At 40.2% G+C, this 18,717-nt stretch overlaps 1 protein-coding gene across 4 annotated transcripts in view; it reads right to left on the reverse strand.

The window, feature by feature from the left end:
- Nucleotides 1-2,338: 2,338 nt before the first annotated feature.
- The window catches only part of tbc1d14 (TBC1 domain family, member 14), a 44,887-nt gene continuing 28,508 nt past the window's right edge, over nucleotides 2,339-18,717 (reverse strand). For all 4 annotated transcript variants that reach the window (XM_033610110.2, XM_033610109.2, XM_033610111.2 and 1 more), the window contains 11 exons: nucleotides 16,994-17,118; nucleotides 15,829-15,911; nucleotides 14,735-14,852; nucleotides 11,987-12,093; nucleotides 8,822-8,902; nucleotides 8,530-8,618; nucleotides 8,110-8,181; nucleotides 4,864-4,992; nucleotides 4,148-4,257; nucleotides 3,636-3,894; nucleotides 2,339-3,551 (listed from right to left, as the gene is read on the reverse strand). In XM_033610110.2, the coding sequence (XP_033466001.1) occupies nucleotides 3,495-3,551; nucleotides 3,636-3,894; nucleotides 4,148-4,257; nucleotides 4,864-4,992; nucleotides 8,110-8,181; nucleotides 8,530-8,618; nucleotides 8,822-8,902; nucleotides 11,987-12,093; nucleotides 14,735-14,852; nucleotides 15,829-15,911; nucleotides 16,994-17,118 (1,230 nt within the window). In that variant the 3' untranslated portion in view covers nucleotides 2,339-3,494. The remainder of the gene's footprint in view (nucleotides 3,552-3,635; nucleotides 3,895-4,147; nucleotides 4,258-4,863; nucleotides 4,993-8,109; nucleotides 8,182-8,529; nucleotides 8,619-8,821; nucleotides 8,903-11,986; nucleotides 12,094-14,734; nucleotides 14,853-15,828; nucleotides 15,912-16,993; nucleotides 17,119-18,717) is intronic.

Below are 18,717 nucleotides of genomic sequence, written 5' to 3' on the forward strand. Positions count from 1 at the left end.
AAAAATTGTTGTCTCCATTTGTTACTTAGACATAAAAACACGGGAAAATAGGGTCTAATTTGAAAAACACAGACGTTTAACTTTAAGAAAAAAATTGGTATCACCAATAGTACAGTGTACAAAAGTAGCTAAACTCTATCGTACATTAAATCAGATGCACAACACATCAGATGAAACAGCTTCCCAACCAATAACACCGTTACTGTGTTAGAAATGCCACCAGCAGCTTCTTCAGATTCAAGGTTGTTGGCTGAAAACATCTAATAATTCTTTACTAACAGCCCATGAGATATGTGCACTTCTCAACTTTTGTTTCATTTGATTAACAGGTCTATGCAAAATGGGCAATTCACAAAAAAAAAGATATCTAACATTCCAGTATGGGATCATTAGTAAGATGGTACTTCGCTTTCTTATCTGATTATCCAAGAAAATAAATGCAGGTCTATAAACCACTAGCCTTAACTGTTAACTCAAAACAACGCTGGTAATAAAACCTCAACCAACAATGATGCAAATATTGTCCCCACCCACTGCTGGTCAGGATGAAGTGACACATCAACCACAGTGTGAACAGCAGCGTCAGGGCCTTTACACAACGCTGGCGGCCACAAAGCTTAACTGATGACATAGTTTCACGTGCGGGGCCAGGTGACCACTGATGAACACATGTTCTATGTGACAGGAAATAAGAATGTGCAGTGCCAAACAAACTGGCCCCTTATGCAAATGCCTTTGTGAACCTGTGAAACAGTCTCTTTAGCTTGTGTTAAAAGCAGACGAACATGATGACAAACTGCACTGATGGGTGAAATCAGTGATCTGCAAAGCTGAACAACCAGACGCACAGATTCTGTTAAAGGACAGATATGTCACACAAGCTACAGGTCACAATCGGCCACAGATACTCAACAAAAGCTGCACAGTTACCGACAGCTGGTGGTTAAGATGCTGTGTCAAGGCCCTTAGATTACAGTGCCTACAGTACCGTATACACTTGCTTTTAACCACACACACTTGTGTGCATATGTTGACTACTCTGTGTAGGGCTGCCTTTCATTAGCATACAGTGCACTCAGTGTGGTTAAATTAAGTATGTGCATGGGTGGTGAGAGGCTCAGCAGCAACCCTTCATTTGACCGGAACAAGTCCTGTTTATGTCCTTTTGATAAATATTAAATAAATACACAATTTAAAGACATTACACTCACACCAAGACGTCGGGAATCCAAACACTAACAAGCTCAAATGTACCTCAAACAGTAAAGGGACAGTCCACCCCAAAATCAAAAATACACATTTTTCCTTTTACCTGTAGCACTATTTATCAATCTAGATTGTTTTGGTGTGAGTTGCTGAGTGTCAGAGATGTCGGCCGTAGAGATGTCTGCCTTCTTTCCAACACAATGGAACTAGATGACACCTGGTTTGTGGTGCTCAAAGTGCCAAAAAAACATTTGAAAAACTCAACAGCAATGTCTCTTTACAGAAATCATGACCCAGTCAATTAAGATAATCCACAGATCTAGTTGTGAGCAGTTGCATGTCGGAACGCTTTTCTTTTTACCAAACTACACCCACCAATAGTATTGCTGCGCAGAAGGAAGTGTGCATCTACTCATAGACAATAGGCTCATGCTTGTGACAGTGCAACATAATGTTAGTATGTATACAGACATGGATTGCGCGTTCTCTCCGTACTCTGCGTTCAATTCGTCGGTATCTGTGCATGTTTCTTGAAAGTGTACAATACAAACAAGACGAAGCAGTACCACTGGAAACTGTGGGGGTGGTATCACATAGTTCAAGCGAGGTATGACCATGGGGCAAGACGGAGACATTTTAAAAATGGCAGAATGGAACAAAAGAGTAATATAGTAAAACCTTTTTCACTTTCCATTACAAGGTACATCATTACGACCTCCTCCACCATCACCCTCTTTGTTGTTGTCTGAAACTTTGGACTCCGCCCTTTAGTGCCATCTAGTGAAAGTATCTAAGCCAACATAAAGAATGCATGGAAGTATGTGGGCAGTGACGTTTATGACATGTGAAATGAATGGATCTATTTTCGTACACAAAGGGAGTATTAATAGGCCTTAAACATTATTGCCATTCTCCTTGGCTGAGCTGTGACGTTAGCTAGCTCAGTTGTGCTAGGTGAGCTAGCAGTAGATGCACGTTTCCTTCTGCACGGTGATACGGTTGACAGGTGTAGTTTGGTAGAAAGAAAATAGTTCCTACATGAAACTGCTCACAACAAGGTCTGTGGATTATCTTGAGTAAACAGGTCATGATTTCTGGAAAGAGACATTGATGTTGAGTTTTTAAATTTATATTTTTTTGCATTTTGAGCACCCGTGTTATCTAGTTACATCATATTTCGGAGAAGGCAAACATCTCTACAGCCCATATCTGCAACACTCGGCAACTCACCCCAAAACAATCTAGACTGACAAACAGCACTACAAGAAAGAGGGAAAATGTGTGCTTTTGATTTGGGGGTGAACCGTTCCTTTAAGGGTAGGGGACATCCATATGTGACACTGCATGTTGTGTGTGTCTAACAGCAACATGCTTCGATATCAACTCCAGTTTCACTGACATAAATACACTGTAAAACGTGTTTTACAGGCAGCTTATGACCTGTTTTTAGAGGGTTAAAACGAATGTAACAACGTGGTGCTCTCAGAGACACCTAATATGTCTTCAGCATGAAGGTTACGTGCATATCAATGATTTTAACTCAAAATTGAGAGTTGACTTCATGGAATGGTTCAGTGACTACCTGGAAAATACACAAATGTAAAGCACACAGGACAAAATCAAACTGAAGGAATGACTGAAGTTTTGAGGGAAAAAAAGGTGCAGAGACAAAGAGATGGAAAGACGCAAGCTGAGGCTCCACTTAACATATTTCACACCCACAGATCTGACTCTGGTGATGCCACTTCAGGGACTACAGTATTTCTTTCCATGACCAAATCTTTTAGAGATTAGGGAGTCACACTTTGACTTTTGTTTTTGTCATAAAAAGCCACATTTAAAGAAAAGATACAAATAAGTGTTGCTGGAAAGAGCAGCAGAGAATTCAAATCTAAGTGGGCGTAGTAGTAAGTAGTATCTCTGTGACGCCCTCTGCTCTGTGGAGACCTGAATCAGCCTGGTGTACGTGGGAGTGTGTGCGTGATACATTCTTCAGCCTCTGCCAGCTACACTTTGCAGTCCACTGCTGGGCCTCTGAGCACAGGTGAGAGATAAATAAGGCCTCGTATTCCTTTTCACACCCTACCCTCGTTGCTGACAGTCCCCCCTCCCCTCCAGGGTCCTGGTTCCAGTTAGAGCAGTGAGACGGCTCTGGGGATGAGGTTTATCACAGCAGCTACAACCAGATAAGTCCCATTGAAGTTTTCTCAGGTCCATCCGGGCCGGCTGAGAGTCCAGTTTCCCGAGGGCTGGAGGGGAACTGGTTGAGTCTGGTGATGGTTTTTCCTCTAGCGCTTCAGCACCGGGCTGCCTCGCTCCTGATCTTTCTGTAACGCCTGCAAGACCTGAGGAGATGAAGGAAGGTAAAATTTAATTAACAGCACCATCCGAGAACCCTAAAATGCAAAAGCTGTAGCAGCCTACTGTACCTGCGCCCACTTCCTGTTGCGGCTGGTCATGTGGACAGCAGCGATGTGCTGGAAGAGCTGCTCGGCGGGGATGAGGTCAGGCAGGCGGGTGAGGAATTGAGCCATGTGGATGAAGTCCATGCTGGTCAGGACGTCCTGGTAGAGACGCAGCAGGCCCAGCGCCGTGCGGAACAGGAACTCCTCGTTGTCTCTGCAGAACACATCCCACACCCGACATGCCAGGTCCAACGGCAGAGACTTGCTGTACAGAGTGAAGATCCTGGAGGGACGGAGAGGCAAAGTGCATAACACAGTCAGTCACTTAAAACAGATGAAAACAAAAGCAAGCACATGAATATCTGAACATTTGAGATACATTTGCAACTGTATATTATCAATGCAACATTATCAGGCATTTCAAAGTTAGTTGCTTTTATAGTTCCACCTCAAAAACCTCAAGCATTACATTAGTCTGTAGGTTTATTAGCAGAAGGATGAGGCAGAGATGTAAGAAAGAAATGTAAGAAACTCACCAGTCGATTAAATAAATATCTGGGGTCAAGTTATTTTTCTGGAAATGTGCAAAGAGCTTTGGTAGATTTTCTTCAAAGAACACTTCAAATGCCGCAAAGTAAGTCAACATCTGTGAAGAGAGCAGAAGGTGGTCTTATAAAGGAACACACTCACACAGAAGCAACCTGACTGAGTTCAATGAGCAGCGTGCTGAGTCATCTGTGAAAGTGGACAAGTGGTTTCTTTGTCTGAGAGCTGAGTATGGAGGTTTCAATTAAAACCTGCTGCACAAAGCTACACCTCCACATCACTTGCACTGCAGTACTTTCAGTAGAAGTGGCGGTTGTTCAACATTTACTGGCTCCAACTCCAACACAATCTGCTCAGTCTAAGTTGCCATGTTTGTTGTATTTGAAGAAGGATATGGAAATGACCTGTTTTGGTCATGGGGCATATAAACCCCACTGCCAACTAGCGGTCTAGTGGTGTGATCCCACAGTGAAGAAGACACACTACCTTACTTCCTTACTACGTCCTTACTTAAATATGAATACTTGAATGAATACTTGAATATGAATGCTTGTTTTATTAGTCTTCCACACTCAGATCAAATCGAATCGAATTGATCAATAAAATAATCAACAGATTAATCAATAATGAGGAATGACAGTCTCATTTATGTTGTAGTTTTGATGTTGAAAATCTTAAGTGTGTGTGTGTGTGTGTGTGTACTGACAAGGCTGTGGTCAACTCTGAAGAAGGCCATCTGACAGGGCTTGTTGAGCAGGTTGGCAAAAGCTATAAAGGCGTCAGCTGTGTCAAGGTTCAGGATCAGCACTGCTGCGATGAACGACATTCCCTGCACCTAAACACACACACACATACATACACACAGTTTAGAAAAACAAACACAAGACAGAAAAAAAACTGTGGTCTTACTGGGGGCTTGTTGTACAAAAAAAAAGTGTTAAAATGAAGCGTGGACTTTGACTTCCGTTTCTAAAATCGAGGGCAGAAGAAAAAACCCTAATGGCAAGTTCACACCTGCTGAAGGTTAATTTTGCACCATGACTTCATTTACGCTTTCGCTAATTGAAAGCACTCTTATTTAAGCTAATTCAAAACTGTAATTTACAAATCACAAAAAGTTGAGCTGCAATCTGGATATTTCAGATGGAAAGAGAAATGAAATGCTGATGCAGACTAATGCAAAGAGCAAAACCCAAAAACCTGCAGAGAGGTGAATGCATAGATTGTGTGTGTATTTGTGTGTAGCAGCTTATGGGTTGGGGTCAGTACAGGAAGTCACAGTCATTTCTACCAAAGTATAGACAGCGTGGGACTGCAGTGAGGAGCAGTAAGGCAAACCACGGCATCTACCAGAATAATGTGGCTTTGAAAAATTACAGAGGTGCAAACATGAGTTCAATGTAGGAGTACAGCATCAAAGAACATTCATCACATGTTTAAAGCCACCGGCTCATTACAAGGTTTCACACTGGACACAGTGATCATGTGTTGAGTTTCATGTGTGCTGCAGCAGTGATGTGGACATTACGAGAATTAACCACAACCACCATTATATATCTGTCACTGACCTAATTTTACACATTTCTCTGGTTCAGTCAGGGACATATGATTTGTTACTGTAAATACCAAATAAAAATGAATACCAGACTACTGTATTTTGTATGTTATTTTTTGGTGCTTTGAGCACCACAAGCTGAGTGCCATCTAGTTCCATTATATTGGAGAGAAGGCAGACATCTCTACAACCTCTATCTCCAACACTCTGCAACTCACACTAAAACAAGCTAGACTGATAAATAGCACTACAGGTAAGAGGAAAAATATGTGTTTTTGATTTTAGGGTGAACTGTCCCTTTAAGACAGTTGACTGGAAATGACTCTGAATGCAGCATAGTAACTGTGATGTTACTATCAGAAGGTTTCACAAATGTTAACAGTAAAACTGGTATACCTAGGAGCACGTTAACAAAACACAACTTTATTATTATTATTATTTATGAAATAATACCAATAAATAACAATGATTTTTTTTAACTCTAAATACATGACAAACCAGGCCTTATTCAGAGCCCTAATCCATTCCAATTTCATGGAATGCAAATTTTGCTAATCGGATCCAAACCACACTTGAAAAGCCGCGTCACTAGCATAACTACGTAGTTACCGAGGCCTACAAAGTCACCACAGCAGCATCACTTGCAAGACCTAACATTTGATCAGTAGTGGTAATAGTAATTGTACATATCAGCAATTGCATTTGACTAGTTAGAATTCCAATCCAACGTATCCATAATTTAATTCTGACTAGTATCATGTCTAATTAAAGATACCTACAATTCATTTCTCACTATTCAAAAATATTAATTCTGTATTATCAACAATTGAATTCTTACTGGTGGAAATGTCAAATGATCACTGTAGATATCTATGACTTAATCACTACTTGTCAACTTTTGCCATTGACTTCTTATTAGACTCAATTACAGATATCTATAATTCAATTTTGACATGTTATAATGCCAAGTCAACATATCCATAATGTTATTTTGACTAGTTGCAATTCTATTAATGATACCGACAACTCCAGTCTCAATAGTCAAAATGACCATTTTTAATATTCACAATTCAGCTCTTACTAGTGGCAATGTTCACTGTAGAAATCTACTATTGTACTTACATCACAGATATCATAAATGAAATTCTGCATTTCTAAAATTAAATTCTGACTAGTCAACATTAATGTGTTGATTTGTCAGCTTGAAAATGTAACTAGTAAGAATTTATTTTCAGATATCCAGAATTACATTTCAGATCTGAATTACAATTGTAACTTGTGGGAATTTTATTTGTACTATTTATTTGTTTTTATTTATTTATTTGTACTACTGTAACAATTATATTTGAGATATCTACAATTCCTTCTATAACTACAAATTTTAGATTTAAAAATGGGAATTTCCACTAGTCAAAGTGACATTGTAGATCTCTTCAATGATGTACGTACATATGTATCCAAAATTATTATGTTAATTCATAGTCAACCAATAGCTTTGTGGCACTTTGATGATATCAAACTCATATCCAAAATGGTTTGATGATATGTCAGACATATCCGACATGCAACAGTTGATATCTGAAATGGGCAGTTAAATTTCCACTCGTCACAACCCTTTTTCCACATGTGGAAATTCAATTGTTTCATATGTGAGTATGTGTTATTGTTATTCTAACCAATGGAAAATGAATTACTGTTATCTATAAACATCTATTAAATCAAATATATCTGTTAATCAGTTTTGACTCAAAATATAATTTCTGCATGTGAAAATACATTTGTACCACGTCAAATTTGTTTGACAAATATCTTAAATGAGCCTTTTAACAAGTCAAAATGACGTTTTGACATATCTGAAATTTGAAATATAATATATTGCTATAAGTCAGTCCTACTGATTAAATGTTAAAGGCGCTTGCCACAGTGCGGACAGTCTGTCTGAAAGATCTGATCTGAGAAAAAAATTTGATTTGCCAGCAGTCTAAACGTAACCTCTGTGCCCTCAGTGAGAGGAGGAAAAATAATGATGAAATGGAAATCAAATACCAGAAGCTGCCAGTCACACAGACCGCAGTCCAACTTTAGTTATTTCAGATAATAATAGACTCTGAAGGTGTTACGTGGGATCCAGGTCTGTGCTGTGTCATGACTCATTTTTAACCTTTGTAATATACGAGTAGCTACTACTGTACAATACCTTAAGAATTTACCACATATAAAAGAAATTCAGGTATCACACATGTATGGAGAGCCATAACACAATATTCAATGTTTATCCACTTTCCAGGCCACTAGTGAGGCCTGTTTTCTTAAAGGGGCAGTACACAGACTTGTTTGTGTGTGTGTGTGTGTGTGTGTGTGTGTGTGTGTGTGTGTGTGTGTGTGTGTGTGACTTACGTAGCCAACGTCTGGCCGGTAACAAGTGTATGCTCCCAGAATGCTGTGCAGCACATCATGATATGGCCCGCCCTGATGATTAACAAAGAAATAATGAAGACAATGGATCAAACAGGCCAAAAACACACACACACACACACGCACACACACACACACACACACACACACACACACACACACACACACACACACACACACCCTTTCCTATAAAGTTCAGTGCGATTTATGTTACAATAATGATACACTATGAAAAATGATACAATAATATCAGAGCAATGTGCTGTATCTTGCAGAGGTTACCAGGGTTTATGTTGGTCTGAGTAAAAAGGCAAAATGAGACATCTTCTCAATAATGACAAACAACAGTGTTTTGTACAAATTAAGCTGAGTATTGTTGAGGATGGCTGAGTTCTCACTGACCTGCTGGAAGATACATAGTTGGGGGAAGGTTCTTGAGATGTCCAGCTTGATCAGCTCCAGGCTCGACTCCCGATCTGATGAACCAGCATCTGGGGACATCGCAAAGCATTAGGAATCAAGGGGAAAAACAAAAAAAGATCATAAAACACATTAAGTATAACCTCTAATCTGACATGCAAAGCTACTTTACTTTTTTGTTAAGTTAAGTTAAGATGAGTTTAGTTGCACTGATCTTTGAATTAATATGACCAAAATGATGGAAACAAGCAGAAGATTTTTATTCTGTCTCTACCTTCAGTTTCGGTTTCTATGGAAGGTGCTGCCGTGTTCCTCCACTTTTCTTTTGCCCGGGCCAAACAAATGTTATACAGCTCTGCAGGGACACATAACAACACCACAGTACAATCAATATGAGAGAGAGAGAGGCAGACAAGAGGCTACAGACACTGAGTGTAGAACACGATGACTGGACAGAAACCGCTTCAGGTGATAAAAGCATTCAGCTCTTGACATTACTCTGCAGCAGTTACACTAAGGGTGATTACAGGATCTTGGTGCAGTACATTGAATCTCCGAGCCTGTGCTTTGATCTGTGGCTGCCCTCTAGTGATGAGACACTGGATGGATATAATGAGATTTCTGAGACATGACGTGGAGCACTGCACTGGTGGCCCTGACCTGAAAGAAGATTCATATTAACTGCAGAAAATGGCAACTACAGGCCATGCTGAGCAGGCGTGCAAGAAGCTGAGATAAGAACAGCAGTCTAATGTGAAAATATACTTTAGGGATATAAGAGCAATTGTATTAACATATATATGCACTGTATATATTAACAACAACATTTTTTGTAATGAGTCTACAATGTAATGCAGTGGGACTTTAAAATGGTTTCTCACAAGAAACACAACTCTAAGCTACTATAATTCTGAATGGATTAACAGATTCCTTTTTTTTTTTTTAAATGTTGAAAATAATGTGTTACTGACTAGATGAAAACAAACAAACTAACTAAATAACAATATATTTTTTTTCACACTTATAATTACCTCCACCAAGGAGATTGTGTTTTTGGTTTGGAAAAACTACTGGCTCGATATTCATGAAATTTGGTGGAAGGGTGTAGGATGAGCCAAGGGAGACGCCATTAAATATCGGAGCGGATCCAAATAATGGGGCAGACACAAAAATTATTTTTCTCTCTCAGTAATGTTGCGAGATAGGGCATTTGGCCTCGAGGGAGATCGGTGCTCTCTGAGTGAGTATGAGCGTCTGTATCTGTCTCTTCGCAGCTAAACTCACACACTACTGGACCAATCAGACTAATACCTAATATCAGCCTAATTTGTGTGCACATTTATGACTATATGCTCAAGGACCTCTCATGGTTGCTGTGATTTACAATTGTTGAAAAACCTGTTTTGTTGATTGATACAGTCTCTGACTGCAGACTGCTTACTGTTGCAGGACATGTCTAAGCCTTCATCATGGCTCAAAAACTGATGCCCATAGAAAAGTTTGGTCTCATTTGGGACTGGAGCATCTGCAGATTAAATCCATACCCAATTTGTTATGATCCATTGCAGTTAGGCACAATACAAAATGAATAAGTCATCTGTTTTTGTTATCTTTGCCGCCATCTTGACTGTAAAGGAGCCGGAAAGGACAATTCCACCGGGCTAAGCTGTGCCACATTCCGTTTGCCACGGCTGCAACCTGGTTTTGTTAGATCTCCCGCAGGGTCATGCCACTCCAAGAGCATTTCAGGAGTGTAGTGTTTTGCCAGCCTGATTTGATAGACTTGCAGATTTTGTTGATTTGGTCATTTTTTCTTGATATTTGTACTTCTACCATAGGTAAGTAAGCAGGCTCCGAAGTTAAATGGTTTCTTTTTGGGTCTGTTTTAATTGAGTTTATTGATGCTATTTCCTTCGTTGTTGTGCTGTAGCCTACAAAGTTAATATTGTTAAAGTCTAAGTGAATACATAGATTATTTCTGAATGCTTTATTTAAAATACATTCATCCTCATCACTACATTTTATCTATATGACACATACAGTGCCTGTTGGCAGGAAAACGTAAGCTGTCCTGTGCAACATGCTGCAACTCTGTCAAAAATAGACATGGTCGGCATGTGTTTTAGCTTCTGGGACACTTCTGAAAAGCGGTGCGCTGCTTCTGCTGCAGTTGCAGCCAGCCCAGGCAGCCACTTGGTGGAGATCTGCGCTCTACTGAACTCACTTTCCTAGTTATTCATTGTTGTACTTCTACCTGGGGGATAATCACACTCTAAGTTTTGGAACTTCAGTTCCCATTGTTGAACAGCCAACATTTATTTATCATTTTGGCATTAATAGTATGCTGAATTAGTTATTAGCAGTTCCTGTCTACGATATATCCATAAGTGTACACAACTTTCAGTGGATTAGTTTGACATCAAAGATAGAGGTAACATCATAAGGAAGCACAGGTCACACTGAACCCAAAAATATGTGTAAAATGTCTGTGTTCAGATTTCACCTTTAAATTTTATTGCACTTCTGTCCCAAATAGCAGCATTAATAACAGTCACCACTTAGCAGTAGAATACATTAGAAGCAAGAGCAGAGCTTTCCATTTACATTAGACGTACTAGCAGCTGTAGGCTTGCAGTGCTGTGGCAAGAATACAAGTACTAACAGCGGTAACCTCAGAACCAGTAGAAGTAGCAAATTTAGCAACAGTAGAAATGTTAGCAGTAGCAATAACAGCAGTAATAAAACTACTTCACTTAAAATGGGGGAATACTGTCACTGAGCTGCTACTAGAACAAGACAGACAACATTAAAGAGGACTGAGCTCTGTGTGTGTGTGTGTGTGTGTGTGTGTGTAGAGTGCTAATGCATAGGACTGTGCTCCATTTAAAAGGCTGAGTAGTACAAAGCAGAGTGGGCCAGCTCAGCAGTCACTGAGTGCTTATCTGCAAGCAGCCCTGAGGGTGCTGAGGAGCTTTCACCGAGCAATACGAAGTTGGTGCTCTTTCTCGATGTGGATGAATCTGCAGTGTGTGTTTTCGTGTGTGTATAATCTCCATCCAGACTTGACAACTCATTGAAATGCTGCTTGCTCCCTCTTGCACTGGGGATTAATTGGCCTATGCTCACTCTTAATGGATACACTCTTCCTTCCTCTTCTATCCATCTCACAGCCACGTATTCAATTACAAACACTGAGACAAGCTGCTACACCCATCTGTGTGTATGTGTGTGTGTGTGGGTGTGTGTGTGTGTGTGTGTGTGTGTGTGTATATATGTGTGTATGTGTGTGTGTGTGTGTGTGTATATATACAATATATATGTACAAAGAGCAGTCAGGTAACCGTGCAGACCACGACATGACTAATGTTAAGTACAGTTATGGCAATTATAAGCCATAAATAACACACTCTCAGATGCACACTCTCTCACTGCCACGTACCATGTGTGATGTTGAGATCGTTGCCCACAGCCAGGCTCCACACTTTGCCTCTTACACTGGGGGGGATGCCCTGCCACCAGAGGTCTCTCACTCGTCGAGACGTACACCTGAAGGAAGGTTAAGTGTTGAAAGTTTAGCACATCAGATGTTGCTTAATATCATTTATTGATCAGAGCCACAAGGTGGCAGTCACTGATTCTACTTTAAGTCCCTTTGGAGTGACAGTAATCCTTCACTCATACATTATCAACTCATATTTTACACCTTGTTATTGCCATATTTCCCAACCCAATTCATGGTCCTCCAGTTGTATTGTTGAGTTAATATAAATGGTATTACAGTTGCTTTAACAGGAAGAAAAAAAGTCTCCTTATGGTTAAGGAGACTTTTTGGAGATTTTGAAAGATTTTGTCACACACTGAAGATACTTACTTATTAAGGAAAGATCACATGGACAGAAACTCTAACAAACACCTCCCAAATTTTCACATTAGGTATATGAATAGGAACCTTCACCGAAGTACTACACCTGTAGATATGGGAATATCTCGGAATACTTAAAAAAATGAGATTTATTGATTGAAAAATGATGCTTCTATGATCAGAACTGTGTCCATAGCAACGGACTGTAATGCTGTGTTCACTGAAATCAGGCAGACAGTGGACGGCATGTTGGATATCATTTTAGTGCCTGAGAGCAGGACGGTAGAATCAGGTGAGACCAGCAGAGACTACCAGACACGGTGATGGTAGACAGCACTGCCGTCCAAAGTTAAAATATTTTAACTTTATGCCATCCTCCGCAACAGAATTTACAACTGGATGTTGTGTAGCTACACAACACAAAGCAAAAACACGGGCGATCTGGAAAATGACTGGACATTACAAGAATAACTAGAGCACTCGGAGAGCGCAGACCTCCGCCAAGCAGCTCAGATTTCCCGCCATTTTATTATTTTATCCACTTCACTTCAACCGTTCACCACCAAAATTTTATCATCTGTTCCTTGTCCCATTATCAACCTTTCCTGAAAATTTCATCAAAATCCGTTCAGAACTTTGAGTTATTTTGCAGACAAACAGACAAACGCCGGCAAAAACATAACTTCTTTGGCAGAGGTAATAACACTAGAAGATCTATCTATAACAGAAGATCTATACAATCAGCACAGTTTCCTTTGACCTTCGACCACCAAATTCTCATCAATTCATTCTTGGGTCCAAGTGGATGTTTGTGCCAAATTTGAACAAATTCCCTCAAGGTCTTCTGAGATATCGCGTTCCCAAGAATGAGACAGAGGCGGTCAGAGTGATCTTGACCTTTGGCCACCAAAATCTAATCCTATCGTTGAGCCCACGTGGACATTTGTGCCAAATTTAAAGAAATTCCCTTCAGGCCTTCTTCGTCACAAGTTTGGGACCGATGGGCAGACAGACAATCCGAAAACATAATGCCTCTTGCCATGGCTACTGCCAGCGTGGGGGCATAATAAACACAAAATAATCTATTCACTATATTTTACTTCATTCTTTGTAAACAATTGGACATCACCATCGCAATATTTCATCATGCATGTTTCATTTTACCGTCCTGCCATTCCGTTCAACTGTTTGTTTTTCACGTGCTGTCCAGGAGGTGTTGCCCATGTGCCAATCGCCTGATTCCATATGAACGCAGCATTATTCAGAAATAACTGAGTGTAGAATGGCGTAATCGACCAATCAGAATCAAGTATTTAAAAAAAGCCATTCAATAAGACTGTATGAAAAAGGCACTGACGTTGACATCAGTTCAAAACAACATGCTAGAATGAATATGTGGCGGCTTTGTCTGTCAAACAGGTTGTGTTTTGTTAATTTCATAATGGATCATGATGTCAGCATATGATGTGTTTGGATTTTCTCCCCACAGTGCTCGTCTGCAACAGCTGTTCAGTGTAATGATCGGTAATGATAATTTGATGCATAGTAGAGAACACCGACAATCAGTATTCCCCATGTAGGCCTTAAGGTTATAATATCTTGATGATCATTTCATAGATGACTTAATTAATGACTGAGATATACACTATATTGACGGTGTAATACATTTGATGCTCAGGGCAACACACTTGTACTTGGATTTCATGTATAAAACTGAGGGCCTGGTCATTCAGATTCCTACATTTACTTCTATACTGTGGTGCTTAAAAAAACAGTATGCTGAAATATACAGTCACTTACAATGATGCCATCAAGACAGTAACATCCTCACGTTTGCCAAGATTTTTAAGTGCTAGCCATAAGTTACTGAGTACAAATGTGGGCACAGAACACGATATTGTTTCTCTTTTTCTTCTGTGGACTATGAAATTAAGAGAAGTGACTAAACTGTATGGTCAGGTGTATGGTCATTACTTGTGTTGGTGTGGAAACTGATCCTCTTATACACCCACACAAACAAAAGTGGAACTTAGAAAACCCAACTATTTATGAAAAAGAACAACTGACATGCTCACAGTGCTTCCCAAATAAACCTGGATGCTTTTCAACTTTTATTTTCCACGACAGGTCAAGTTACCAGTACCAATAGGAAACAAACAAAAAAACAAAAGAGTTCAGAATTCTTTTCTGAAGTTACAATTCTTTGTTTAAAGTACTAAATTTTTTTGTCCATCAGTGTTTGTACTGGTAAATCCCTTCTCTGTACAAACAAGTGCCTACTTCAGTATTTTTATCATTCCAAACTCAGTCGTTGTTCGTACTCACATTGTGCTCCAGTTAGGTAAGATCTCCTGGTTCCAGATCTGGGCGGCTGTGCCAATGCTCTCCTCGAGCTTACACCGATCCTCCAGCTGCTTCTTTCTCTTCTGAGCCTCCTTCAACTCTACAGACAGCAAAGTGGAGAAAACATCAGTTGTTGATGTTTGGCAAGACAGGAGGGACACAACTACATAGTGATGGTTGGTTCGTAGCTGTGGTGGATTTCAGAGCTCCAGAGATGACCTGACCTCGGGCACTCACAGGAGAATGGCATCAATCCTTTGGATGATACGATATTTGCCAATATCACAAACTCCGCCACAATATGATTTCAATTTGATGCGATTCAGGGGCCTGTGATCGATATGAGATGATATCATATGCAAATTTATCACTCACAATTAAAGTGGAAGCTGTCATCCCTGTTTTTGTGCATTTGGCCATGAGAGATAAAAACACCACATAAATCATCTGAAGTCACTGTAACTGACTCCGCTAATACACATAAAACCGCATATGGGATGAGTTAACCATCGGGCTTTCTGCAAGAAATCTTTTCATATCAACCCAAACCATGATCTTTTTCCTAAAACGTCAGGCTATCTGGCTTACACCTCTGAAGGCAAACCTCTCTCAACAGCCATGGACTAACAAAAAAACTAATTTAACAAAAGTATAAAATTCAGCTCAATAATAACTGTCAAGTTTAATAAATAAACGAGTGTTTTTTGCAAGTCACCCATTATTAGCTTAAGCACTTCTGCATTGCATAAATTAGCCAAAGTGAAGAGTTAGTGGAGTGAGGAGTTTAATTAGGTGGCGTTAGAGGAAGTGGACAAAACTTCAACAATGCATTGCGCAGTTTGCTCCAAGTTTGAGAGCAAGGTGGATAAGCAGGGGTTGTTTGTTTGTTTGTTTCATAGCAATTACCTTTAATATTTGTTTTCTTTGATAACCACTAATACATACAACAGTTTGCACAGGGACAAGTAAATACTGACTTACTGACAGTAACGTTAAACCTGCCTCACTTCTGCCCCTGAACGCTCTGGAAGAATACAGTAAAGGAAAACATTGATTACTCTGTCAAATGAGCTCACCTCTCTTCTTGGCCTGGGCCACCATCTCTTCATATTGCTGTCTGTGTTTCTGGGCCTCCTCGGCTGGCTTGGCAGGCAGGTTACTGTAACACACAAACATGAGCACAGAGAAATGGATGAGGAACTACATGTCCTCTGAGCTTAACATGCATTATTCATGTTGGGCAACTTGTGTGCTATAAAGAGAAAACATACACAGACAGAATAACAGAGCAGGAGATGTTGCCTGACTTCAGCCTTGTATCTTGCCTGTGCTTATGAAGTAAACTTTGATCCAATTGACATTTGCATATCACATGATGTCATTTCTTCTTCTATTAATCAAACTAACCAGCATGCATTTTCCAGCTTTTTCCGAACCCTGGGATATGGTTGAAAGCCCCAGAAAAAAAGCTAATAAGTGGTCATTTTGCAAATTTCAGTGATGGAAATGTATTTTAGAATTTATTTTTACTAGAAATATGATCTACTTTTTCACTTTTTGAAAATAAATGCACTTTTGAACTACTATTCTATGTCTAACTTCTATTCTACAAATACAGATAAATTGTGCACTCTAATTTTACTGGCCAATAGCACTGAAACTTTAATGTACTATGTGCATTTTTCTGCACTATTTTTACCAGTAGGGGGTGACAGTAAAGAGGGAAAATAGGTGTGAGGTTGCACACAGCTGCTGAACTTTGCCAGTCAAGGTGTTAGAATAAACTTCCTCATGTTCACACAGGAAATCAGGCTAAGTTATACTATTGTTTTTTTTCACCATGTTCCCCTAGCAGAAGTGCTAATGCTGCAGCTGAGTTAGCACCACTCATTGAAACATGAGGGCAACTTTATGTCTGTTATTTGTTCTCAAAATGTAAAATGGTCTAAAAAGAAAGGTAATGGAGCCAGGCTGAGGGAGGGCCATTAAACTTTCAGCAGCACCTCTCTTTTACCCTCTGTGATACAAACAGGGACACAGCGAGAGCTGGAACAATGCTGAATGGAGTCTAATGACACAGGAAGGAGGACTGATAAAGAAGGAATGAAGGGAAGATAAAGACTGGACAGACAACAGACATGGCTTTGTTGTCTGATGAGCAAACTACACTGGCAGCAAGGAAAATGTGGGATAGTCTAATAACCTAAGGATCTAAGACAGCGTGTCTGTGTGTTTACATACGCAGGTCTGTCCTCCAGTATAAGTGCAGTGGTGGAGAGGGGCTCAAAGTCCAGGTTTTTCCTCACACCCTGCCTGGGAGATGTCGGGTTGCCAGGTCCAGCTCTGCCACTCTTTGTTTCATATTCCTGAAAAAAAAACAAAAACACAGGATTTAGACGCAAGTTGAGTTTTAATTATAACAAAATGGTTTAGTCTGCAACATTTACACACACACACACACACACACACACACACACACACACAGGAAAAAACTGATGGATAAGTTACTTTATATTCCATTTTAAAATCTGAACAGGTCATGCTTTGCAGCTCCATAGCCAGAGAAAGTAGGCACAAGGGCCACCAGCCGGTTAAGAGGAGTGCAGAGTCAGCAGCCAACAACAGTAAAAAATAGTAAAAAAAAATAAAAAAATAAAAAATGTTTTTCAACGATTGAGAATCACAGCAACAATGACAGGTCCTTGAGCATACAGTAACAAATGTGCACACAAAATCTGAGAGCAGCTGCAGACAGATTGATTCGAACTGGTGGATAAGTTACTTTATATTCTATGTACAACAGTAATAGGACATGCTATGCAGCTCCAAAGCCAGAGAAAATAACCATAGGGGTCACAGCTGACCTCAGAACTACTGGTCAGATACAGACTACTAGCATTTAATGGGCAAGGAGAGGAGAGGGAAGGAAATGAAAAAATGAAGAGCAATAATAAGAGAGAGAACTATGTGTGCATTAAGTCGCACATAAACACTGAGAAATGTCTTGACAACCTTGTGACACTGCTCTTTTGGCCTCTGAGCATTTGTCAGCTGGTGTCTAATGACTGTAGGGTTTCTGCCCCACCACTGGGAGTATGATGCAGGCCTATAGAAAGAGGAGGCCATGTGACATGCAGTCTGTTACAGCTGAGCCCGCAGAGGAGTTTAACACAAGGCCAACTATCAGCTGACTTACAGGTTCTGTGTGTATGTGTGTGGTAGCGGCTCTAAATTTAAAGGGACAGTTCACCCCAAAATCAAAAACACTTGGCTTGTGGTGCTCAAAGTGCCAAAAAATTATATTTGAAAAACACAACAGCAATGTCTCTTTCAAGAAATCATGACCTGGTTACTCAAGATAATTCACAGACCTTGTTGTGAGCAGTTTCATGTAGGAACTATTTTCTTACCTGCCAACTGCATCACCACGCAAAAGGATGCATGCTTTTAGCCAACGTTACAGCTCAGCCAAGAGCAGGCTATTAATGTTTACATCTCACGCTGCTGCAAACACAACCCTCTCATCCATGAGTAGATGCATGCTCCCTTCTGCTCGTTGAAACGGTTGGCAGAAACTTTAACTAAAACAAGGGGAAATATGTATTCTTGATTTTGGGGTGAACTGTCCCTTTAAGTACAGCATTAGGCAGCTGAAAGGTGGTGCAAATAGTTCAGGGAACTGTTGGAATACACTACATTGTAAGTAGGAAGCTACTGTAAATAGGAAAAGTGCAATATGAGCACACACCCCAATGGGTGTCCAAAATGGCCTCCAGTGTGCATTGAGCTGGTTAATAATGCAGGCTGAGGACTGCAAGCAATCAGCTTAACACAGTGCTGCCACAGGGACGTTCACATTGATCAGTGCAGGCCACAATACAGACAGGAAAATCTATTCCTTCAATACGAGCGTGTGAGTGTGCATGCGCGAGTGTCAGTGATGCAGCCCTTGTTATTAATCTGTC

Source organism: Epinephelus lanceolatus, chromosome 22 (genome assembly GCF_041903045.1).
Source record: "Epinephelus lanceolatus isolate andai-2023 chromosome 22, ASM4190304v1, whole genome shotgun sequence".
In the NCBI taxonomy this organism is placed as follows: Eukaryota; Metazoa; Chordata; class Actinopteri; order Perciformes; family Serranidae; genus Epinephelus; species Epinephelus lanceolatus.